This window comes from Pezoporus flaviventris, unplaced genomic scaffold (assembly GCF_033815535.1).
Source record: "Pezoporus flaviventris isolate CSIRO_AGI_PZ_B2104156 unplaced genomic scaffold, CSIRO_AGI_Pfla_v1 ptg000131l, whole genome shotgun sequence".
In the NCBI taxonomy this organism is placed as follows: domain Eukaryota; kingdom Metazoa; phylum Chordata; class Aves; order Psittaciformes; family Psittacidae; genus Pezoporus; species Pezoporus flaviventris.
The window spans coordinates 870,752-896,389 of NW_026892679.1; the positions used below are offsets into that span (position 1 = coordinate 870,752).

Sequence of the window (25,638 nt, forward strand, 5' to 3'; positions counted from 1 at the left end):
TTAGACCAGAAAATGAAAGCAAAGTATTTCACTTTCAACAAACTAGGGTTTCCTGGTTCTGTGTTTTCACAACCTTTGGGTTGCAACTTTGCTTTATTACTTGCCAGGATATTGTGCAGCAAAACGTCATGGAACTGCAGGCGAAGGGCTCTTGGTATAGCTAATACATTACATTTATACAGAAATAACACTAGGTACTTCACTACTGAGCTCATACTGCAGCAAAATGAATTCATGGTATCACATAAAGCCTAAATTTCAGAAGTTGTCTCACACAGATGAGAAAATCTAAAGAGAAAATACTGTGATGGTTGTGGTTGTTATTCTGATAATTTTTATGTTCAAGCCTTAGCTACTGTGGAGCAGACCCATGAAATAACTCCCAACCCACTGCCAAAGCTACTACAGTTTGGTGATCCTCTTCACCTTGAATGCAGAAGACAATTTACATTACAAATACATGCTAACATAAACACTACAGGACTGAGCACTGTATGAAAGGAAGCAAGAGGGCACAGTTTTCAGCTTCCTGCATGAATAATTCATTTGTGTACCTCATTTGAGGTTTTGCACCCACCTTCTGACCCCTGTCTTGGGCTGGCAACCTGAGAAGAACAAGCCTACTTTGCATAGGTGGGCGCTCCCTTGCCAAACACCTCAGGGAACTCTTCCTCGTGGAGAGAGAAAGTGCATACCAACCCTTCTGCTCTGCCAGTCCCAGCCCTCCTGCTTTCCAGGCACAGAGATCAATTCACACCATGCTCCTCCATGCAAAATCTTTGTGTCCACCCTCACAGAGTGATGCAGCTGAGTGCAGGTGTACACGAGCTCCTCTGACAAAGTTGATCCAGATAAGAAAATTGATTAATGTTGAGATTTATATGCATTTTTCTCAGAAAGATGACTTCTTTACTACATCTGTATTAATCTCTGAATACACAGCAGGACCACCTGCCAAAGCTTGTTTCCTCTGCACTGTAACACACTAGGTCACACAAGTGTTCATTGAGGCCGAGGCTACTTAAATTAAAATCATTTTAAAAAGAAAACAAACATAAAAATACACAGTATCTTAGAACTGTTCCCATACTTGTGGGTGGGCAGCAACATAAAACCAATTTAGCCTTTAGCACTGGTCTCTGCTCTAGCATCCTGCATGTGAAGCCATGCCACGTCCTGCATGGACCGAAGGCCCTCCATCTAGCTTGATGCAGAATTCCCACCAGCCTGTCAATTAGCTGACATTAGACATTCAAGGCCAGGCTGGATGTGGTTCTGGGCAACCTGATCTAGTTGAAGATGTCCCTGCTCATTGCAGTGGAGTTGGACTAGATGACATTTGAAGGTCCCTTTCAACCATGTTACTCTGTAATGCTATGAGGGACACAGCAGCTTGATCAGAACATTTGCTTCCCTGTTTCTGTGCATCGTACATAGACTGGGACTTTCTCACCCAGAAGCAATTTCCCTCGCCCACCCTTTGATGGCTGCTACCCACTGAGCTCTCTCCTTCCCAGCTACAAAAGTCAGAGAATCCTTGGTATCTATGATGCAGGAGAATAAAACACAGGCTTAAAATGCAGCAGCCCACGTTAATGTCGTTAGCAAAGAAGTACGGAAGTTCAGCATTAAGAGGCAGTAAGGTTTCAGGATAGATAAATCTAAAAGATTAAATAAAAGCATCTCTTCTAATGCAGTCAGTGATAATGAAGAGGAGTGATGGCTGTAGACAGAACAAATCAATTAGGTTGTCAACACACAATCTTTCAGGGCTAAGAGCACAAGTGAGTGGCAGCTTCCCACACTGCAAACAACTCCCATTTATTATCATTATAATGCTTGTAAGAAAGAAGAGCTTGCATAAAAATGAAAATGTGAATTGCCATCTATTCTGCTTCCCTAATTGTGGCTTGTTTCCATTAACAAGGTCGCTATTTTAAGTCTAGGATTTTCTTTGTTATCTTTAAAAAAAAAGGATAAAGACTAAAATAGTCTCTCAGGTTTGCAGCAAAGTCAAACACAAAGTACCAAAATTAGACCCATGAAAACAGCGATCTCCCAAAACAACAGTAAGAAAAGGATAAAGTGCTCTTTAAAAGATATTCAATTAAAAGATATGACAAAAAAAATACAAACAACAAGCAAAACAGGAGGCATCCCATTTGCTACTTTGATCTCTTTAAATCTAGTAATCTCCAAGGAGAATAGCAAAAAGTCAGCTTAAATGGGTTGATTTTTTTCTTCTTGATTACACTTGGTCATACAGACTATTTTTTATTGCCCAATATCATAGCACCAAACAAAATGAGAATTTCATTAAATATCCAATTATGTTCCAGAATGAAGAACACCGTTACGTTGCATTTGTAGGTCAGCTTTTCACAAAGTATCTCAAAACTATTTTATGTAAGTGGGATTTCTTATAAGCAGAAAGAGGAAATCAGCGTGGACAATAGCAATACTTTTATAAAATCCTTTCTGGTGTTCAGCTTACCAAAATTTTGTTTTCCTGAAGGTTAGAAGTCTAGTCTAAACGAGTCATCTAAACCTCTCTAACTGGTGACCAGGGATATGGGTTTGCAGAGAGTATATTTCACCCAAGATTCTCATCAGAGGAACTGAAGGTAGCACCAGCCTGTGCATTCAGCTTAGACTAAGCAGGCGACCTTAAATTATCAAAGGTGAAATAAATCCCACCCTCACTTCAGTTTTCCTGATTTCAGACCTGACATCCAAGTGAAGACTGTGAAACAGCACTTGGTAAATTATTAGCAGGCAAGCAAACACTTGGGGATGATCTTCAGAAGGTCATCAACCACCACCTTGTTCCCAAGTGTTTCTAGTGGGATACAATGAAAACCCAAGAGTGAAAATCCAACAGTGCCCAAAAGAAGCTTAAGGTGGGAAGGAAGTGGCAGCTCAGTGTTAACTACTGAGATGGGAAAACCATCTCTCAAGTACTTGAATTCTCCTGAGACCTGACATTTTCAAGACACAGTGGTAAGGATATTACTAAGAATAAAGACAAAATCATAGAATCATAGAATGGTTTGGGTTGGAAAGGACCTTAAAATCATCCAGTTCCAGCCCCTGTGCAATGGGCAAGGACACCTCCAATTAGACCATTAAATCACAGAATGATTATGACATTCAGCATTCAAACACTGTGAGGCCAAGGACTCCTAAGATAAGATAGTATGACTTGTGGGTTTAGTAACATCAAGAAAGGTCAGAATAAAACACTCAAAACACTGTAACAATGGTGAAATTACAAGAACTGACAAATGAAAAGTTGCTCCTGAGGAAAAGGGAAAATTTCAGAGGGACATGAAGAGAAGACAACACACTGAAGGCAAAATGAGTATTAATGACTTGTTCTCCATATTTCTCTTCTTGCAAGAAGTTGAAGCATATAACACTGCAATACTGTTAGATCCATTTTGAATGTAAAACATCCCTGAGAGGTCAATGTAATTACAGCAGCAACCAGTGTGTAAGGAAATCATTTCCCACTATTAGGAAAGAAGGTACCTATTGTGCTGAAACTGCCTCTGCATGAGCCTGTAAACCTGTCAGCACTAGTGCTGTCCCCTGCCTCAAGGGCCAGCACTGCAGTTGCGATTAATGAGTGGGGCAGGCATCTGGCTGCCCTGAGACTTCCTGTGTGGGCTAAAATTAAGTGTTTCTCTCCTCCTTTTTACACTTTTATCAGCAGTAAAATGAAAAAAGTACCATATAGGGTACAGTTCAATCTAACCCCACTGACCTTAGAGGTGACACATGAAAAGAGCCAGATAACCCATGTGAATGTGTGCTCTTTCTTGATTTCAGGATTAATAAAGGCATATAGCACAGTATGTAACATGCTCACTTGGAAAACCAAAAGAACTAGAATAAGTGACCCAGCATATCCTTCTGGTCGTACATTGCTCTGACTTTTCCCAGATTATATCCCCAGGACTGAACACACAACAGAGTCACAAACACAAGCACTTAGTAAAAACAAGGCAGTTCAGACATAGCTTTAGGTTCAGCAGTTTAAACAGTGTTAAAAGCAAATTATTTCACCTCTGTCACAAGCTACTGGTGCTCACAGAAGTTAGCACTGCTCAGCAGATACAAGATACCATGTTAAGCTACAGTATTTTGGTGATGCTTCTTATCTCCTCATGAACAGAATACAAGCAGCTGTTGATACCGAAGTGGTTGGCATAGGGTGTGCATATAATCAAAGGAAAACCATAGAATTATGGCAGTTACCAAGATCCTGTTATTCTTTAGAATGATTTTACCTGCCAAAAAAAAAGGATGTAGTAGAAATATGCAATGTAGTGACAAAGGCAATGTGGGTGATTAAATGCACACATCTTCCTTGTGAACAATAACTAACTTATCCAGCTGTGGTCTAACATAAAGCCTCTGCCTCAGGAAGTTCACGGGTTACAAGTCTCTGAAAACAATGGAATACACAGCAAAAATCGTTATGCATGCCCTTAGGTATCAGCTATGGCTGCTTTCATTGGAACAAGACACTGGGACAGACAGACATTTTGTCTGAAATGATAAAGACACGAGTTTGGTTTTGGCCTAATCTCTGAGGAGCATAAATTAGGCAACAATTGATTAGATTTATGGCAAGGTAGGATTCAGTGCTGAATCCCTGAGTCAAAGCACTGAAATGTGGGCTTGTCATGGTCAAAGGGGGAAGTTTTGCATTTACATTCCATTTTCTTGGTAAAGCTAGTATTTACACTGTTGTTAATACATAAATCTGACTTTTCTGAACTTCAGAAGTTTATCTGGCATGTAAAAATAGCAAATTTATCTGTTCTGATAGTTATACAAAGAAAAATAGATGCACAATAATACACATCTTCTGTGGACAGTCTTGGTCTTGAGTCTCAGGCCAAAAAAAAGACATTAAAAACATTACTGATTACTTTCAATGACTGATACCAGCTGTTCAGCTTGTACAGCTTAAGCTGGGAAAAGACTATGCTACAGAGAAAAAGGTTCTTAGAAACCCTATTTTTCATTCACAATACATTCCATCACTGGTAATATACAGTTATTTAATGCACAATGGGTTCAGTAGAGGTTTTATATTCCTAGCATACCTAAATTAAAGGATAGAAATAGCAATTACAGTACTTTTTTTCTCATTTAGGTTAGCTTATTTATTCTCTTATTTGCAAAGGCTGATTTGAAAAACAAACAGCACAGTTGTCTAAGCTTATCTACTAGGCTTCATTAATGCTGGAATATGCTTTTTGTTTGAAAGTTTCAAGTGAGGGAATGACCATGGAAAGAAATGGAAATACTGACAATATCTAAAACTCAGGTCCTGAATTGCTTTCAAAATACCCCCCAAAAACACCAGCATGACAAAGCCTGTAAAGTTATTATGATAAAAAAGAGCAATTTCACCTACTTCATGAGAATATTGCAGACAAAATTTGGCCTACTTCATTTGGCTGTTTTCAAGAAGTTTATTAAATTAGGCTTAACAAACAGAACAGTGCTGGCACTTAAACAGAAGAATGTTGCTTTCTAAAGCACTAGCAAAATTTCTTATCATACCTAAATGGCCACACACAGGGGAATTTTGCAGAAGCTTTCTATTTTAATAAGGCAATTCTGCTTCACTCTAGAGTTAAGCTGTGTGATCAAACAAGTATTACCTGAGCCAGAGTTGCCACTTTTTCTGCATACTTTCAATTGACTGAAAAGCTAAAGCAACACACCTGTTCAGTCCTCAAGAGAGTGCTATACAAATGCATTTTATGTTTCATTTGTGATAAACAGAAAACTTGCAGACTAGCAAAACTGGTGATAATTCTAGCACTACTTCATGAGTCGTCCTGCAAGCACCTGCTCTACCCTGGAGAGCTGACCAAAGTGCCGTGCTGAACCATGCTGGCCCTCAGCTCTGAGATTACAAAAAGTGTAGGTCCCTCCAACTGTTATGACTTTGGGGTGCAGTTTGGAAATAAATAATATTTGGGACTAATATTTTGAGGGAGAGAGAGCGTAGTGGCGGTGGTGGTAATTTTGTTCTAAAATAGAAGCTGTAATCACAAAAAAACTATAAAGCCTAACTGAAATGAGGGCAGAAGATTTGAGCAGCAGCATTCATATGAAATTCTTATGAGTGTGACACATGGCATTTGATTACTTAATGCAGAAAATGGAGAATGGAGAGCACAAATTACAGTCTAACAATGTTATTTTTCATTTTGGTCAAGATCTGGTCTTTTCCCCTTCTGAAAAGAACAGTTGCAGAAAGAACATGGAGTGTGTGAAAAGTTTTTCAATAAAAAAAAAATAATCTGATTATCTTATGTCAGTGTTTTGCAGAAACACTAACTACAGAAGTCAAAGTATTTTCATAAATCATCACATATTTTATTGCAGTAAACATCTGCTGCTCCTGCAGATACATATATATGTGTAGTCAAGGGAGCACTTGAAAAGGAGTAAGGAATGCTAGGTACGCTAGTTACTGAAAAGTAATGTATAAAACAGGATTTCTTTTGCTTTTGCCATTAGGACTAAAGAGTTTATGAAGTTATAGAGACATTAATGGTAACACTAATTTATTGTATTTCCAAATTAAGACTACACCTTCAGAAGCTTTTGTTGAATCAATGCCAAAAGACTGTCCAAGTTAGCTTAAGCACATTGGAAGAACAATGCAGTATGAAACTCACCAAAAAAAGTCTTAGCCAAAGCCATAATTTGCAGCAGCAATTAATGTTTGTTTTGGGATTCAGTCACTTAAGTAAATACTGAACTTTCAAAAAACACCTAAGTGCAAAGGAGTGCAAGACAGAGTCCAAACTAAGGCTCAGGGGAGCTGGTACAGCACAGTGTTGTTCTACGCAGAGAGTAATTTGGGTCCACATTTGGCATTCACACGGCCCAGAGCCTGGGCTAATATGTCCTGCCTTTCAGCACAGTTTGTTAGCTCAGGCTCAGCGCCAAACTGACAAGGCTATAGAGCACCAGGCTCTGAAGCAGTCTCCACACTGTACTTAATGTGCTGTATAAGCACGAGAGAAACACCTACAGCTCAGATGCTCCTTTTGCCACTTACGTGCTTTTGAAAGTCCTGTGTCTTCTGTCTCTTTACATGTACTCTTCACCCCCTGAGAGTTTTGGAGGCTATTTCCTTATGGTTATGGCAAGCAAACTCTTAGCACATGGAAGAACATAAGCAGCCACCTCTGTACTTGTTTTCCTGCAGCTTCTGCTATATGGGTTTCCTCCTATGTATTCAAGGCTTTATTACTTGGACAAAAGAAACTCTTCCTTTGTGCTTGACATTCCTATTTATATGTTTAATTAAGAACTTTTACTTTTTTGACCGGAATAATTTTTGACTATGAATGAGATAGACAAATCCTTACCCTCAACAGCCAGTGATACAATGTCTTGAGTGTCTTCAACTCCATACATAACATCACAGCGATACACTCCAGCATCACTTGCACGCAGCTTAGAGAAAGTCAGTGAAGCATCACCAGTCTCCTCTGAATGGGTTGGAACAGACACTCTGTCTTTGTAGCTTTGACCTATTTTGATGTTGCCATTCTGGGCCACCAGGACTGTGGTTTCTTTTGCGTCTTTTCCACTTTTATCCAGTTCAACCTTTGACCATTTGATTCGAAGATACTCAGCTGCATAGCTGGAAGATATGGTGGGTGTGGTTGAAAAGAGGCATGGCAGGACTGAAGTTCCAGAGAGGGATCCCTTTATCATGGTGTTTTTTTCTGCTTTGACTAGAAAAAGGGGAGAGAGGGGGAGAAAGGAGAGAAAGGAGAAATTGCATTAGTGGAACACCAAAATTGGAAGCAGATAGAGTTATTTAACAATACAAGGCATGCAATAACTGAAATTCATGAACTTTATCTGATTTGCAACAGGACTGATTAGTATAAGGTAAAAAAAGTTTGCGTCAATATCCTCGGCTGCTGATAGAGCCCTTTTGTGTTTGGGCAAATTTAATTCACTGTTCTCTGACTTATTCTCTCCATTTGTTACAGCCACCAAGTTATTGACCTTCTTAGAAAGTGTTTTGATATTTCAGATGACAGATGAACTGTAAGAGTTATGCAGTTTTACTTCTTAGGAGGAAGACCACTCTGAGTTGAATGATGGTGAGTTGTCTCACATATATTTTTGGCCAAAAGCATGCATACAGGGGAGCTACTGATGTTTACACTTTCCTTACCTCACAGTAGCTTGTTCATTTGCTCCTGTCCAAGTAAAAGCTAGCCCATGACTTTGCATACATGATAACCCTTACTCCATTATTCTTTCAAGGGTTAACTCTTTTTATTGCATACATGCTGAAACAAAAGCCTTTCCAGAGAGATCCTCCCACAGAGTCATTCTTTTAAAATTATTTCCTTGTGGCCTCAGGGACTTTCACACATTGCAGAAATAAAGTATTTTGGGATGTTAAGCAAAAAAGGAAGCAAAGTACACAGAAAGTCCCTACTTGGCTCAGACTTGACATGATAGGACCTTTATCATTTTTCATGACATTGCCAGCTGCAAACATCTTACAGTGAAATGTTTCCATCTGACAATATCCTGAGGGGGAAGTTGACTACTGTTCATCCAACCTGCACACAGCAGCTCTCTGACGAGAGGATTTCTGTTAGATTTATTTTTTTGTGTTACATTATTTCATCACATATAATGGCTTAATGAAAATTAAAAGCTGATGCACAACAGTATCTAACTTACCTCTTTCATTGTCCTGCACTCTAATATTTTTTGAAAGGTGGAACATGTTGAGCCTTAATTTGACATTAGCTAGGCTTAGTAAAGTTTAGGAGTACAGTCATTTCAAGTACTAGCTGCCGACGGAGTGATTCATTAAATACAGGACACCAACACATGAATATTATCTAGCTATTTATCTGTCATCACAAATATAATCTTTCCATAAAGACAAAAAGGTTTGAGAAGAGAGAGAGAAGAAAAAAAAGAAGAGCAGGGAAAAAAGGAAAATTGCTCATTAGGTTGAATCTGTATATAAAGGGAAAGACAAAAGGAGGTCCAATATAAAACTGAAGACTTGAAGGCTTGAAGACAAGCCTGCAGAAGTTAGTAGAGACTAAAGACTAGCTCATAAGCTTTCACTGAATATACTTTTAAGTGAAAAAAAAAAAAACAAAAAACAAAACTATTGACAGGTGGGTGGATTTTTATGTTCATAAGGAAATAAAAACTCAACTCACTGAGATTCAATTGATTGCTAAAAACTAGAAAGAACTGTTTATGTCCTGAAGATGTACAGTATAGAAGCACCACTGCCTTTTATGTCACTTTCAGTTTCTTGAAACTTCACCAAGTTACAGTGGGGTAGAGATAAACAGAATGAACACTCACTCCTATCAGTTGCAATGGAATTAATGCCAAATTGCACAGGTGGGAGATTAAAATCAGTCTCAAAATATTTAGTATTTAGTATGATCACTTGTCATCTTATATATATTACAGGAACTTCTTAAATGAAAAATGACCTAGTTATAATTATCCTGACTGACAGAATTTTAATAAACTTTTGAGAACACTGTTTCTGGTTTTGAGTGATCTGGAATATCAGCACTAACGCTTGAGGAAATTTAAAAATCTGTCTTCACATCAGCAGACTGAAATCCTTGGCAAACATCACATATGATCATGATATGCAAACTAGATCTAGCCTAAACTGGGCTACCTCCCAGAATAGGAGACCATGTAGCTGCACACATGCCCGTCTATGTGCAGAAAGCATTATAAAACACTATATAAAAGAACTTTTTTATTTTGACAAGAGGGGAAAAAGAGGGGAAAAGAAAAAGAAAAGAGGAGAAACTTTTCGCTATTGAAAAAATAATAATATTTTCCACTGAAACATAAAATTATGTGATGATCCTGAACAGCTCCAAAAAGCTTGATTTCTTGCAGCAGTCTGAGTTAGTTAAGCAGAATTTATTGGCCAATACAGAAAGCATCAATATCGTCTATGAATCCACGTTGCCCTTTTGTTCCTTTAGCATTTTCTCAGCACATTTTCTCAGTGCTTACACCCCACGTCACGTCTCCTTTTCAGCCACTATCAACAGTATGTGGCAGACTATTCCTTAAAAGGGACATGGCAGGCAAAAATATGAACCAAACATTTTGTAACTCTTTTGCAAACTGGAATACAAGCTGAGAAAAGCAGGCATTTGCCAACATTGTTTTATACCATATCTTCATTTCATTATACAGGACCTACAATACTTGTAATATCATGTACCCTTAAACAGAAGGATGGTTTTGAAATTACTCAGCTGGTTGGCACCAGCTCAGTGTGTGAAGAACTTCTTGCTTGAGAACAAAGTCTTTTTTTCCCTAGTATTTTTACATTTTTCTGATGTAAATGTTACAAAACTCTTAAAATGGAAGTTTAAAGAGGAAAAATATCCCAAACAAACTAACAAAAAAAAACCATAACATGCAGACATCATAGGCATACGTTATGTGTATTTATAGCACATACAGGTCATAAATATGATCAGATAAACTGATGTTTAAACTGGTATATTATTCATATACATTTGAAAAGACATTATCACACTCTATTCTAGAGCATTTTTACTGTCTTTGGGATTAGAGGGCTTCAAGAAAGCATACTCACTCATGACATGACAAATAGTCACTTAAAACAGGTAATATAAACTCCAGCATTAATCATAATCACAATGTCGAGCTAGCAAGCTAAAATATCTTAACACCAACTGGCTCAAAATGAGTAAATGCCACACTAACAGTAGTTGTAAACCTTGCTCATGAACTTCTGTCACTGATCCTTCACATGAACCAGAGCAAACAGCAAAGGTCTTTCAGAGGGGCACACTCGTGACCCCAGGAGCTTAGACCGTATTTCCTCCCACCTTCCTGACACACATCTTCTGAGAATTAAAAGTCTCAAAGAAACCACACAAATCCATTCTCAATTTACCCTCAAAGGAAAAAATACTTTTGTTGCTACAATCTAATGAGCATGCCATGCAAACATGACAGCTATTTATGAATGGGACCATTCACAAAGATGAGAGTGGAAAAGAGAGGAAAAAAAAAAGTCAGGAATAATGATTAGTGGTTCTAAATTAAGCTTCAGTTTTGTTATGACTTAACACTAAGACTCACTGACTCCAGGATTTACAGTTTAACTGCTGATTTTGACAAAGTTCCCACATGACCCTTGAAAGAAAAATTTTAAACTTTCAGAGCAATTTCACCTGAAAGCTTTTTAAAGGAAATATTGCAATACTCATAATGAAGTGACTGTGACTAAATTTAATTATGTCAAATACACTGTGGGAATGCAAGCATGGGAATTTGTGTTTCATAAAAGATTTCAAGGCTTCAATTTTATACTGAAATTGAGGATTTCAAAGAAAAAAAAAAAGAAACTTAAAATGTGTAACTCTTAGAAGTGCAGACATACATTTTATTTATTTTTTAAACAAAAGCTGTACTTGTCTGTAACCTTCTAACACTAAACCTGAAAAATGTTAATACACAAACTGACATTTGTACAAAACAGAAAGGTATGAGTTGATCCCACAGACTCTATGGGATCAATCCATGAAAAAGTTTTTCATCTTCATCTTCTTCACCATGGCCATACCTTGAACATATTTAAGACTCCGCATAGCAAAAGTATGCTCCTTAACTTCAAAGCTCACAGTGTACTCTAGAAACATAAGGGTCTTCTGAATGTATTCCAAAAGATTCAGGCAAATAAGGACCAGTCAGAACCTGATCTATACTCCTGAGAAGCTTTCACGAGCATGCTCATATGAAACTTACTTTAGGACTAAAGATTCTACACTGGAGACTACAAAAGCCATTTAAGAGGTGATAAATGGTGGAGTAAGTCAGGGGACATATAAAGGTGCCATCCCATTTTCTAGCACTCCAAGGATCCATCCCACTCCACTTCCAGTGATCCAGTCCCTGAATTCTGCCAGAACTAGCATTTGCGCAAGGCATTGAGTCAAAGGTCTGATTCAGTGGAAAAATAACCTTCAAGAAATCCCATATGCTCTTTCAGACAAGTTGCTTACCTGTTTCAGCTAGCCATATACCCACATAATTGCTAGTGTCAGCACAAAGAAAAGCGTGAAAACTAGCACCAGGGGATGGAAAAGGGGCAGGACTATCCCATCTAGTGCTGAAATGCATGTGCTATTAGACAGACCATGAAACTATGCCCTAAGTAAACATGAAGAGACTTTCAATAGGTCCTAAGAGAAACGTTAGGTTTAAATTTCTTGTCAGAATCCTTTGCCTTACTTATTCTAAGGAAGAGGTGATGGTAGGAAACAGTAATGGATGGTGCTCCCAAACTGATGCTGGAAAAAGCAAAGAAAAAAACAACACACTTCTTTTCAGTTGGCTCAACTAAGCACAGCAGTGTTTTAATTCATCTTACAGGATGACCTAGACTTTGTTGGTAACTGTGTTGAAAGGGGGGGGGGGGGGGGGGGGGGTGGAAATTAGAGCGTTTGATTTTCCCAAAGGCTAAAGTCAGTTTGAGGAGTTTCTGGGGAAAAAGAAAAAAAAAAAAGAAGAAGGGGACGGGTGAGAAATCAAGAAAAATCTTGCTTTGAGGTTTGGGAAAGCTATTTTCCCAATTTTGTGAGCCTCAGCTGCTGTGAGGATCTCTTCTTTACTAAAGGTTTGACTCAAACTTTCAAATAGCCATAGCAACCACACATGAATACATACTTTAGTTTTAGCATGTAACTGTCAAAAGAAGTAGTAAAGACTCTTCCTTTCCACCCAAACAGAAGGCCAGAAGCTGCCTTAACATATCCTTGCTACAGACCTCAGCAGCCAAGGGACCTTCCACCAGGTTAGCTCGTGGCAGACCCCAACACGGGGCTGGCAGCCAGACAGCCTGTTCCAGAGACATGTCCCCAGTTGCTCCTTGACAGATCACAGAGCAAAGCAGAAACTGGGGCAACTGGTTTCACCCTGAACACAGAGAGGATGCAAGTTGTGACCTATAGACCCAAAAGGCTGCTGTGGCATGACATACATGAGCATACACATTGGGATCTGCCTGGGAGGTAGGCAAAAGCTGTATTCCTGTAGCCCAGAAGCTCCCTCATTTCATTCACCACTTGCTAGGTCTCTTCCAGGAACCTGCTCTGCTCCAGTGCTGCTGGCACTGTCCCCTCTGTGGCACCAAGCTGAAGCTCCCATGGAAGGTGTTTGCCCCCACTAAATTTTGCCCTCCCACCACCCCTCACCTCATCTAGTCCAAGGAGATCCTTGGTGAATGATGGAAACCGAAGGCATGAGGCAGCTTGGCCAACAGGTCCCACATTTTGGAAACACAAGTAAAAGGATTAAAATGCATTCTTGAATATTTGGAGAAAGCAATCTGTTTTGCTTTACACAATGTAATCCTATGGCACTTTATTTTTACTTGAATTGTAGCAACAACACTTAAAAACCTTCAGGAGACACCAGACAGTTATGTAAAACCTTGTCAAAAACATGCCCACAGACCAAGAGTTTTCCAAATATATTAGTATGGAAAAGAAGAGAATACAGAAACAAAGTCAGTTACACAGTGCAGCAAAAAAGAGTGGCAGAGGAAAGACCAGAAACTGAATCTCCTGCGTTTTGGCTATTTGCCGCATCCTGGAAAATATCCTACTGATTAGACCACTAAAAGAGATTTGAATAAATGGATCTATGTATAACAGACTTACCTTTAGGTAGCATACATATTATAACTAAAGCAAAGTACATCCGTAAGATAGTTTTTATACTTAACAACATCTTGACCTACAAATAAAGAAGAAAAACATAGTTAATATTGTACTGTGCCCTTACCAAGTGTTGAAACTCAGTACCTCAGTATTTGTCACTGATATTAAAAGCATTCATCTTCTTAAAAAAAGAGTTCATTGGGACAGAGAATAATTCTTAGTATATTGATCTTCTTCAATTTTGGTCACTGTTTATTCCCATAAAGTGGTGGCAATGTATGAGTACAATCTGGTTACTTTTTCCTGATGTGGTGTTACCAGTTTAGATTCAGCCTCTGGGTAGTTATATGTCTATCACACAAATTACCCTGTCATTTGTCAAGAGCTAACAACCTGGTTCATGTCAGAAGGGATTCCCCATGACAAACTTTTCATGAATTTTGATGGGGAGTCAACATCCACAATATGACCCTTCCCACTGCAAGTTGCCAGAAAACTTCCTGCTATCAAGATTTCTCCATATAATATTTTACAGTAGAAACTTGTTAGAATGACAATGTGTGCTGTCAAATACAAATTCATAATGTGTTTCAAATTATCTAATCCAGAGTGACACTCAGCCATGTCAGTTCCCTTTGGATTTGCTTCTCACTTCCTTTACAGGCTCCACCTTCTAACAGCTGAAGAGTTCTCCATGTATACCATATGCACATAACAATATCTTGCATGTTCATAACAGTGTATCTTCATTTTTATTCCACTTCTTAGTTACATATGTTGAATCTGTAAATATCCTGAAAATTTCAGTACTCTAACAAAAGCATTGCAAGTCCTATAAATGTCAACTACTGTAAGGGGGTTACAAATAGTCCCTCTTCCACATAGTTACACATATGTATTATCTAGTCAGCATAAAAAATGACTTTCAGCAATAGTCTGTCAAGCACTGCCATTGAAACTTTACCACAAAATCTTGAGTTAACTGATATTGCTGTTAAAATAACCTACTTAATTTCTTTACATGGGCCACTAAACTGAACCAGTATCTTTTTCCCTGTCCAAAAGATTGCAGTTGAACTGCATTAAGGAACAGCAAAACAGACATTTAGTAGATAGATGTCTGTTATAACTATGAAACTGCACATATATATTTTTTAGCATTGTAGTTCTTAAGTACTTACATATAATTCTTTAGGGTTAGAACATTACTAATACTTTCAAAAACCTCAGCAAGCTGTACTGAACCTGATAGCAAGACACACAGAGACACATCTTTAGAAAACTACTGGTGACGTGTTCAACCTCAGGAAAATTTTCTCCCCAGCTTACACTGCAGTCCAAACTTCACATGAATCTGTGTGAATTGGCATTTATCCTGTAATGGCTGAACAGCTCAGAAAAGATGCAAAACATCTCAAACCAAGCCTTTCCAATGAGGCAATCTCTAACATAACAGCATCATGTTAAAAATTCCCACCCTAAAGGGCAGAAAACCCAAGAGCTTTTCATTTGCTATACATGGATAGCCAGAGCTGGCCAGTTGCACTGGGAAACATATGCTGCAACCTATTCCCAGGGCGTGGAGGGAAGAATACAGCTGCTTTCTGTAGAGCAGACTGCACGTTGCCAGACACCCCAGTTCTCCTTCAGCATTCAATAGAGCTGAGTATATAATGTGATATCACTTATTTTGCAATACTAACTTAGTGGAATTTGCACTTATTATGACCAAGTCCCAAACAAGAACGAAGACGTCTTTGACTTCATTCAGTTTGAGCCACATCTGCCTAAAACTTTTTCTGAACACTCTAACACATGCCCTCAACACCAGCCAGCCAGAGTTTTTCTCTCTTTCTACATTTACACAGGCCAAGCTGCCCATGGAGAAAACTAAAGTGTTTATTTTTTAACTGTGAAAATCTATACCATGCCCTGGTATATTATATATGCCTTGAAGAAGGTTGTTACAAGTGAGGAAGTAGCATAAGATAAGAGCTGCAGACATTGAAGTCTTTTTAATGCAAAGGACCGGTTCTGAAATGCAGTCACGTGATTGCTTATACAAATAATCCTCATTATTACACAACATTTTTAAAAAAAGAAAAAGAGAGTTCGTGCTGAGACTACACATGTGCACAGACTAGAAGGGCCTTCAGGCAGCCCTTGTATCCTGAAACTGGTTTAAGCCTCAAGGACCAAATCCACAGCCAATTAGGTCCTTCAGTAACACAAGCACCCTGAAGAGAGCACAAAAAGAAGACCAACAGCCTACTCCCTTCAAAGGCAGTAAATGCTGGTCCTGCCTGCCAGACAGTGCTCTGCTCTGGCTCCTCTGAAAGCAGGGTGGCTCCAGACCTTCCTTTGAGATACTCTGCCCACATGTGGTTTCCATGCGTCACACACTGGCTACGTCCACAGCTAAACAAAGATCTAGAACAAACTGTTTATAAGTTTAGATTTTCATGTTTACCCATACGCTTGATCTCTCTCCTCCTTCAGAAGCCAAACTTGGCTTTTGGGATTAGAAACAAGGAGTCATAGAAAAAGAAAAAAGGATTACAATTTCCCTGAAAGATGGGCATGCTGCACCTAAACAGGGCTGGCTGGGTATTGAGACCACTGCACTGGCCCTGACCAGGAGTACCTGCATAGTTCGCACATGCCAATTGGAGTCCTATTGCCCTCAGAAGCTCATTGCAATAAAGCCATGACAAGAGGTGATGTAACTGCTTCCACATTTGGCAGAAGACAAACTCTGCTACTGTGAGCAGAACCAGCTGAGAGCTCTAGAATCATAGAATCAACTAGGTTGGAAAAGAGGTTTAAAATCATCAAGTCCAAAGAAGTGGCCTTGAGTGGACTAGAAGTGAGCTTCTGCCTTACACTACATGTCCAGAATACAGGGAACATCTCATATCCCATCCTCTTTGTTCACAGGCACAGAGCTCTGATCCTCCAACATCATGTTGGTGACTGCATTACGAATGCAATTCAAGGGACCCTCACATCTTCAGCTTCGAGTCACTGAGCATAATACTTACAGCCACAATGAAATATGAAAATATAACTACAACTGCAGAAGGGCAATTTCCAAGATATCCTGTGACTGCTGAATTCAACCATGGCCACAGGAGAGAGCATTCATGGTTGTAATGGCTACTTAGCCTTTTACTGAATAGTGCAGGAATTATGCTTGCTGCACCAAGAGCCTGGATAGCTCAAAAAGGAAAAATGGCACACTTTGATCACGGAGCTTAGCATAAGACACCTGTCAAAAATCCCCACCTGACTCTCAGAACGGCATCTCTCAACCTTTTATTTTTCTAAATCTCCTCTACCCCAAGGTGCTTACTCAAGCAATGAAAAATGCTGGGACAAAGGTCTGATTTTCTGCCCTTAGGAAACACGAGCAACAGTTCCCATGCAGTTCTCAAGGCGTGAGAGTTTTTACACCCCAGGTCCTTGGTGAAATCTCACAAACAGTTTCTGAGTGCTATTCCACTACAGCTGCCAGAATTAAATGTGCAACTACCCTTGCCACCACCTCCAAACAACAGTGTGCAGATCACAATGGTGGTACCTTGCTCAGCACCCCAGGTCAGTCTAGCTCCAGAGAGGGGACTCGTTCAGCCTGGAGAAGAGAATGCTTAGGGGTGACCTTTTAACAGTCTTCCAGTATCTAAAAAGATACTGGAGAAGGGCTTTTATACAAGGGGCTGTAGGGACAGAACAAGGGGGAATGGTTTTAACTAAACAGAGAGGAGATTGAGATGAGCTCTTCGGCAGAAGTTCTTCCCTGTGAGGATGGTGAGGCCCTGGCAGAGGTTGCCCAGAGAAGCTGTGGCTGCTCGATCCCTGGCAGTGTTCAAGGTGAGGCTGGATGGGGCTTGGAGCAACCTGGTCTAGTGGAAGGTGTCCCTGCCCGTGGCAGGGGGTTGGAACTGGATGAGCTTTAAGGTCCCTTCCAACCCAAACCAGCTTGTGATTCTATGACTGTGTGAAAACAGAGCTCTGGTACCAGCAATCCCCCTCAAGAGCCGCTGGCAAGGCAGAAGCTGCTGCACGCAACTAGCATCACAGTGCCCATTCGGTGCTGCTCACATTTGCAGGCAGATGTGACTGCTCCTGCTTCCTCCCCTTTTGCTGGCAGGGGCTGTGGCTGACTGCTTCCTTGTAGCCTCCTGAGAAAAAACCCTGATCTAAAATGGATTTGTATTTCCCATTCCCACCCTCTACAGTTGGCAAAAGCCTCTGCTGGATGCCTGCCATACTGCCCCTAAATCCGTTGTAATTAGCCAAAATCCTTCTAAACGTATCATTTCCCCCCCACACACCCTTTGGTGTCACTACACCTAGAGTAAGAAAAAACCATAATATTATGGACACAGTAAGAAAATCATGCCAACTCAAGACTGCAAGACTTGAGTGAGTGTTTAATTTCCACCTTCTGTTAAAAAAAGTATCTCAATATGACTGAACTTGTGTTTTCTGCTGGCTGGTTTCCAACTAGACTGATCCATTTTACTAGGAGCTACTACAGGCAGACCAATCTACAGGAATTGCACTGCATTTTTATACTGGATGTAACCCTGAGCACAGCATAATTTAATCAAAAAGATGTCAAGTTCTTGACAAACTTCAAATCTTTAAGAACTAGCAGCATAGGTTGCCCCTGTGGGGAGGGAGCAGGACTTCTATTTTTGCAGACACTGCTACCTTCCCTTACCGCACCAAAAACTCACATGAACAATAAGTTCTGATGAAACTCCAGCTCGTGTTTAGTTTACAGTGTAAGCTTGATCTCACACCAATGCTATTTTAACTCAACCAAATGGGAGTACATCGTGTCTCTCTGCTTTAAACTCCAGGTTAAGACAGAATGAATTGTCCTGGTGTGAAATGGATTAAGAACTACCATTCCAAAACTATTCCCAGCTTCTCAGAAGTTGGGACAATGAGAAATTAGCTACTTCTACAGAGGTGACATTGCCTTTGAAAGCTGCAGCTTCTCAAGTCACACTGAGACCGATTTAATACATGTGCTGCAGCTGTACTGTGAAAGCCGGCCCATGTTCCTTAAACACATAAAAAGGATTGAGCCTTGCTGCCTCAATATAGTGAAAGTCAGGCTCACACTGAAGAATTTAAAATAAAAAAATAAAAGGGGGGTGTGAGGAAATCCTAACAGGAAGTGACACTAGAGAAGTTAACCAAGGTTGCTGCTCCTACTAATGAGTAAAGCAGTAAATTACACAGCTCCTCGGTGAAACACTGAGCTAAAGTGACCAATCCCAGACTCAACACACCTCTTGCTACCTTCCGAGCTCTGCCTGAAACCTTCATCACTGCTGCCCTTTCTCAAACATACAGAGTCTGCACTTTCCTTTGCCTTTTATCCTTCAATACATCTGACTGTTAATTGTTGGCATGTACCAACCTCACAGTGAGTGCTGCCTAATTAGCTTTACCAATCTCACCATGTCTCTGCCATGTTATTATTAACTAGCCCTTGGCACTGCCACTTGGTGGAATAAGCCTGTGTCCGGCTCATCGGTGGTGTTTGCTTAGCCTATTATCACTCACAAATGTCCTCCTAAAGCCTCCAAAAAGACTCTAGGGGCACCTTCATCCTCCCTTCCTCAAGCACTGGCAGCCACAGAGAGAACAATTCCAGTGCTTGAGCACCAGTCTCAGCACAGACAGGAAAGCCAACAGGAGAAATGACCAGAGCACAGCATGTTCTGGCACTCCGCACTCTGAAGAAGCTTCTCAGCTGAGAAGCTGCAGCCGGAAGACATCCTTCCGAGGGCTGTCCTAATTTGTGTCAGAAGTGACTCTGGGCCCTCCCGGTGGCCTCACAGAGAAAGGGTGGAAACACTGGTTGTCAGAGGCAGCAGGTGGAGTGAGGTCCCAGAGCAAATTCCAGCAGCACCCAGGCTCTGCCTTCATACCTGCTGCCCAGGACACCCATGGACCTCTGGATGCCCCACCTCTGCCTTGCACTGACATTTTGAAGGGAGCCAGAGGCATGTGTGAGAAGCAGCAAGGAGAAAAAGAAATCATAGATCACAGAATTAATTGGGTTGGAAAAGATCTTTAAGATCATCAAGTCAAACCATATCCCCAGCACTGAAAGTTCAACATTAAACCATGTCACTGAGGGCCTCATCTCCAGACTGTGTGAGCACTTCCAGGGACAATGATTCCATCACTGCCCTGGCCAGCCTGTTCCAATGCCTGAGCACCCTTTTGGAGAAGAAATTGTCCTAACCTCCAGTCTAAACCTCCCCTGGTGCAGCTTGAGGCCGTTTCCTCTTGCCCTGTCACTTGTTCCCTGGGAGAAGAGACCAGCCACCTCCCGGCTCCATCCTCCTGTCAGGCAGCTGCAGAGAGTGATAAGGTCCCCCCTGAGCCTTCTCTTCTCCAGACTAAACCCCCTCAGGTCCCTCAGCTGTTCCTCATCAGACTTGGGCTCCAGGCCCTTCACTATCCCAAGGGACCTGGGATTTCTGTTGTTCCACTCAAGTGAATGAAGTCCCAAGCTCCTTCTTTATGAAAATGTGTAGTGCTTTCTGTAGCATAAAAAGAGATGTTTCCCCATTTATTTTCTTCATGAATTTGAGCACCTGCCCTAGACCTGCCCGTGTGCCACAGGCTGTCAGTAAAAACATGATTTAGATCCCTCATTAACTGGTGCACCTGCCTCACCTTTGCTCACATGCAAGTATGGCGGTTGTTTGTACAATACATTTTCTCAATGAAAACTGATGTATTCTAACACAAATAAGCAGCTTAATCCATTCAGCTTCAGCAGAGTGCTCTTTCTTATCAGCACTAGAGCACATTTTCCAGAACTTAAGCTAATGAGCTTGACCTTCCACCAGGCCCCCAAATTGTTTCTGTTTCTATGGGTAAAAGTTTTAGATAAAAGTAACTGAAACTTCCTTTATGAAAGTTTTCATTGATTGCAAGCATGCATTTTAAAAGCTAGGAGTATAATTATTTACCGCTTGAATGGCATAAGAAAAGTAGTCCTCTAGGAGTTTTTTCTCTTGTAATATATTTAAGAGCTTATTGTTTTAAAAATTGAGAATATTTAATATCAGATTTCAGTTATATATTATATTACTTCACATTGGGATGTGAGGGGTGCGTAAGACCCTCAGCGTCTTAAAGCCTAAGGTCCTTGCCGCTACATTTAGTTGTGTTTAACCCAGTCAACATTCAATGTCTTTTAAGTGCAGCATGAATCTACAATAATAAGGAAGAGTAAGATCCCCCACATTCCATACATCCATAACACATTCCCATACACTGACAGCACATTCCTGCCAAAGACTTCAAAGTGCTCCAGTGAAGTTGGCGCCAGTTTAGCAAGGGTTTGAGACTGACAAAGGTGCAAGAAATCCTTCCCATTTTTCACTCTACCAGTGCATAAAATCATAGAATCACACAACCAACCACAGAGCTAAAGACCTTTAAGATCAAGCCCAACCGTTACCCCAGCACTCCCAAGCCCACCACTAAGCCATGTCACTAAGGGCCTCATGTACACAGTGTTTGAACACTTCCAGAGATGGTGATTCCACCACTGCCCTGGGCAGCCTGTTCCAGTGCCTGACCACCTTTTTGGGGAAGAAATTGTTCCTAATACCCAATCTAAACCTCCCCTGGTGCAGCTTGAGGCCGTTTTCTCTTATCCTGTCACTTGTTCTTGGAGCAGAGATCAGCCACCTTCTGTCTCCACGCTCCTTTCAGGCAGTTGTGGAGAGCGGTAAGGTCCCCTCTGAGCCTTCTCTTCTCCAGACTAATCCCCCCCCCCCGGTTACTCAGCCATTCCATTCCCCATCACACTTGTGCTCCAGGCCCTTCACCAGCTCCGTTGCCCTTCTCTGGACCTGCTCCAGCACCTCAATGTCTCTTGCAGTGAGGTGCCCAGAACTTAACACAGGATTTGAGATGTGGTCTCACCAGTGCCCAGTACAGGGTGGGAAAAGATACAGAGATGCAGCTCATGGTTTCTGCAACTCTGCCTCTCCATTGCTGGGCTCAGCACCAGGACCAGTCTGTCAGTTGGACAAGTGTTTGTTTCCTTGTCCGGCGTCGGCACTTCGAGCTCGGCAAGCAGCGAGTGTCCTGACCCCTCCCCGGCAGCAGAGCCGCCTTCCCCACCGATGTCCCGTCTCACGCTCGGAGCGCTAAGGGAGCCCATCCAGCTGCAGGAAATCCCCCCACCCGTCACCACCACAGCGACTGTCGGCTCCGGCTGCGATCCGGGCAGCGTGAAAAACAGCCCGAAACGCAGCGGTGACGACCATTAACTGAAATATATGATTAATACATTAATTTATTTACGATTATTTTCTTTCCCCTGCCCTTGAAGGAGAGGGAAACCGGAGCCCTCTGGCGGGAAATGAGCGCGTACAGAAAGAAAGACCCTGCAGTTATCCGCCAGGGGGCGCCCCAGTGCCGCTGCCCCCGGGCCCGGCCTGTGCCGCTCCTCGAGAGCGGCTGGGGCCGCGCCCGAGGCGGGACCCCGGTCCCGCCGCCTCCTGCCAGCCTTTTTCACCATCACTCCGCCCGCCTGGGGAACCCTCTCCCGGTGGACCCTGGACGAGCTTGAGCAGCGGCCGTCGGAGACCCCCAGAGGCGAGCCGCTCCCTTCGCCCGCCCTTCACCGCTACCATAGCCAGGGCTCCCCGCCAAGTTTTGCTCACTCCTCTGGGGAAGAAACGGACCTCTTTCAATGAAAAATGAAGAAAAAAAAAAAAAAAAAGGCAAACCCCACACAACCAAACCCACCCAATACTCTTCCACACGTTTCAACACTCATGCCTGGGAATAAAATGAAAAGAAAAGCCATCGGGGCTTAATCCCGAGTGCTCGGGGGAAAGAGGGGCGGCCGGGGAGAACGTGCCGAGGGGACAATGAGGGCTGGCTCTGGCCACCCCCGCCGCCCCTTTGTGTGGGGCCTGTGCCAGCGGGGACACCCCCCCCACCCCCCATCACACACACACCCTCTTTTCCCGCCGTTCGGACTCCCTCAATTTCCCTCCACGATGCTCTCACTTCGTACAACAAAGGCGAGGTCCCGAGGCAGTGCCCGCGCCCCGAGAAGGGGACTGTGGGTGCACACAAAACCGGGGTGCGTTTCGCTCCACTGACCCGGTGGTTCTTCTCCTCACCCACTGCCCCCCTCCTTCCAGTACCGAAAATGTGGCTCAGAGGACGCCTTTTGCTCTCCCGTCTCGGAGAGATGCTGCCCAAGGACCTCAACCCCGCTCTGCCCTTTGAGCGGCTTTCCAGGAACACCGGGGGAAGGGGAAAAAATAATAAAGATAAAACAGAAAGAGAGTGGGAGGAACACGCAGGAGCGGAGGAAGCTGAGCACACGCTTATTCCAGCGCAGGAAAAGCCAGTGGCCAGAGGAAAAGTCTCATCCTACTGCACGGACGCTTTGTGTATTAAACACCCGCAGCCTTCCCTCTTCCCTCCCTCCAGAGCCCCACCGCACACCAAGGCGCAGCTCTATCTTCCCGGCCGCTCACACGAACCAGAGCCAAAGACTTCTGTCAGGGTTCCCACCCTGAAGTCTTTTATTTCCTAGTTTTCTTTGTTCTCCTCTTTGCACTGGGGGATTTTGGTGGGTCCCCGAGCATCCCTTCTCCTCTCCCTCCTTCCTCCGCCCAGCGTGTCGCTGAACTTACCCCAGGTTGTTTAAATTCACCAATCATCGCTATTCTCTCCCACTTAAGGTTTGCAGTACAACTCTTTGTCCTTACAGGTACCGGCAGTAAAACAACCGGTTTAAATCTTACGCTAGGTGTTTGTCGGTAACCCTATGGAACAAAAAAAAAAAAAAGGGGGGAGGGGGGAGGAGAGGAAAGGAAAAAAAAAGAAGGAAAAAGAAAAATACACAAAAAACCCCAACGCACACTGAAAGACTTACAGTTACCTTAAAAGGTAGCGTACTGCAGAGACTGCAAAAAATTACAGCGTGGTGGCTAGGGCTAGTCCAGAGATCCCAGCAGCCGCATGAAAGAGTAAATCCTCTCGTTAGTGCTTCAAGAGGACGGTGGTTCCCGGGTCTCCCCTTCTCCCGGCGCTCGGCCTCCCCTCGCTCCCTGCCGGCTAGCACCTGCCTCCGGTCTGCGGAGTCTGGACCGAGCCGTGAGCACAAGGAGCTCGCCTGCAAGTTCAAATGCGAGCCTCAGCCACCCATCATTATTATATCGTTGTACCGTCAGCACTGCAGAAGGAGGGGCGCTGGCTTGGGGAGAGGAGGGTTCACAAGCTCTGCAAGAGCCTCCTTGCAATTTCCAAAGCTCCCGCAGCTTCTGGGCGCCGGAGAGCCCCCAGCGCTGCCCCCGCGGACCCGATCCCCCCCGCCCTCCGGGACTCTCCGAGTATCCCCCAATTTCCCTTCGCTGCCCCTCCTGGAGCCCTCGGAGAGCCCTCGGGGCCCCTCATACCCCAGCCCCGCAGCCCGTACGGCGGGGACGGGTTCCTCTGCTCGCCCGACACCGGCCCTCCGGAGAGGAGCAAGGGTGAGAAAAGCACATTGTTCCCCAATTAAACAGTTAACCGGGAAGAGAATGGGGAGACCTCCCTCCACCCCGGCTCCTGAAGCCGATTGAAATGGGGGAAAGCGACAGGGATCGAAATTCCCCCCCCCCTTTTTTTTTCTTCCCTTTTTTCCCCCAGTCTCAGCGGAGGCTGCAACGAAAGAGTATCTTGGTGCTTGTTCCAAACTTCCCTTGCCTGTGCCAATTCACAGGCAGCCTCACATCGGCAGCCTCCTGAGCCAAGCTCCTCCACCCTAGTTTCATGCATATCCAGCCACTTTTCTTTCTTTTTTTTTTTTTTCCTTTTTCTTTCCCTTATTTTTTTAAGATTACACTCTGCTGTCCAGGCCTCTCGCAGATGAAGTCATAAGCAGAATTCTAAACCACCCTTTTACAAAGGACATTTACCAGTTAGTAAAGGGTCTGCTATGCTCTTCACGCAGTTACTTTCCCCAAAGATGTACCTATCCTGGTATGTGGCAGGCATTTAAGGACCCTTCAGGCACAAAATGCTGGCAAGAGCAGTGTTTCTGGCATGCTCTCTCTCAAAGAAGCGTGTGCTACAATCCCCCCTTCTTTAGGAAGGTTTAAATCTGGAGCCAGAAAAGAAAAGCCTGAAGAAATAGGTGTGTCTGCAGCTCTCTGGGCACTCTGATTTTTGGCAGCCTCAGGTACAACAGTCAGGAAGAGGCAGGAGGAGTTTTCCTCCATTGTCTCTCAATGGTACCATTCCATTTTACTCCATCCACAGTGTTATGCTGACAGTGGGTTTGAGACAAGCTCAAAGCCCACATTTCCAAAGACTGCCCTCGGTGCCAAGCTGGAGGAGCAGGAGGTGGAAGCTATGGAAGTCAAGCAAGGGGAAACAGAGACCTAATGGCTTAAACCAGACCAAGTTTGCCTGAGCTGTGGCCTGCATGTGGAGCTAAACAGAAGGGTGGAATCCTTATCTTCACAGAGCTTGGTGGCCTTTTCTCCTTAAAAAGGGTAAATCCACAGTGGCTTGCTTCCTAGCAAGCGCAATAAGGAGAGGATGACCCTGCTTTTCCATGTGAACACAGATGGTGTGTAGCAGCCTCCCTGACATGGCCACCCCTCTGGCACCAGTCCCTCCAGTCCCTCTTGCACAGGTCTGTCCCTACATGTCATGTGTGCCTCCTGGGCAGTGCCCTGTCTCAGTGGAATCACAGACTGGTTTGGGTTGGAAGGGACCTTAACGCTCATCCAGTTCCAACCCCCTGCCACAAGCAGGGACACCTTCCACTAGACCAGGTTGCTCCAAGCCCCATCTAACCTGGCCT

At 42.9% G+C, this 25,638-nt stretch overlaps 1 protein-coding gene across 3 annotated transcripts in view; it reads right to left on the bottom strand.

Moving 5' to 3' along the window:
* The window catches only part of VCAN (versican), a 107,106-nt gene extending 82,831 nt beyond the window's left edge, over window positions 1-24,275 (bottom strand). Inside the window, exons 1-3 of one of the 3 annotated variants that reach the window (XM_061478714.1) lie at window positions 23,728-24,275; window positions 13,773-13,848; window positions 7,410-7,781 (exon numbers count right to left, since the gene is read on the bottom strand). In XM_061478714.1, the coding sequence (XP_061334698.1) occupies window positions 7,410-7,781; window positions 13,773-13,842 (442 nt within the window). In that variant the 5' untranslated portion in view covers window positions 13,843-13,848; window positions 23,728-24,275. Of the gene's footprint in view, window positions 1-7,409; window positions 7,782-13,772; window positions 13,849-23,479; window positions 23,543-23,727 lie in introns of those variants that run through there. The other 2 variants (XM_061478713.1, XM_061478715.1) reach the window with 2 other exon arrangements.
* Window positions 24,276-25,638: the final 1,363 nt, after the last annotated feature.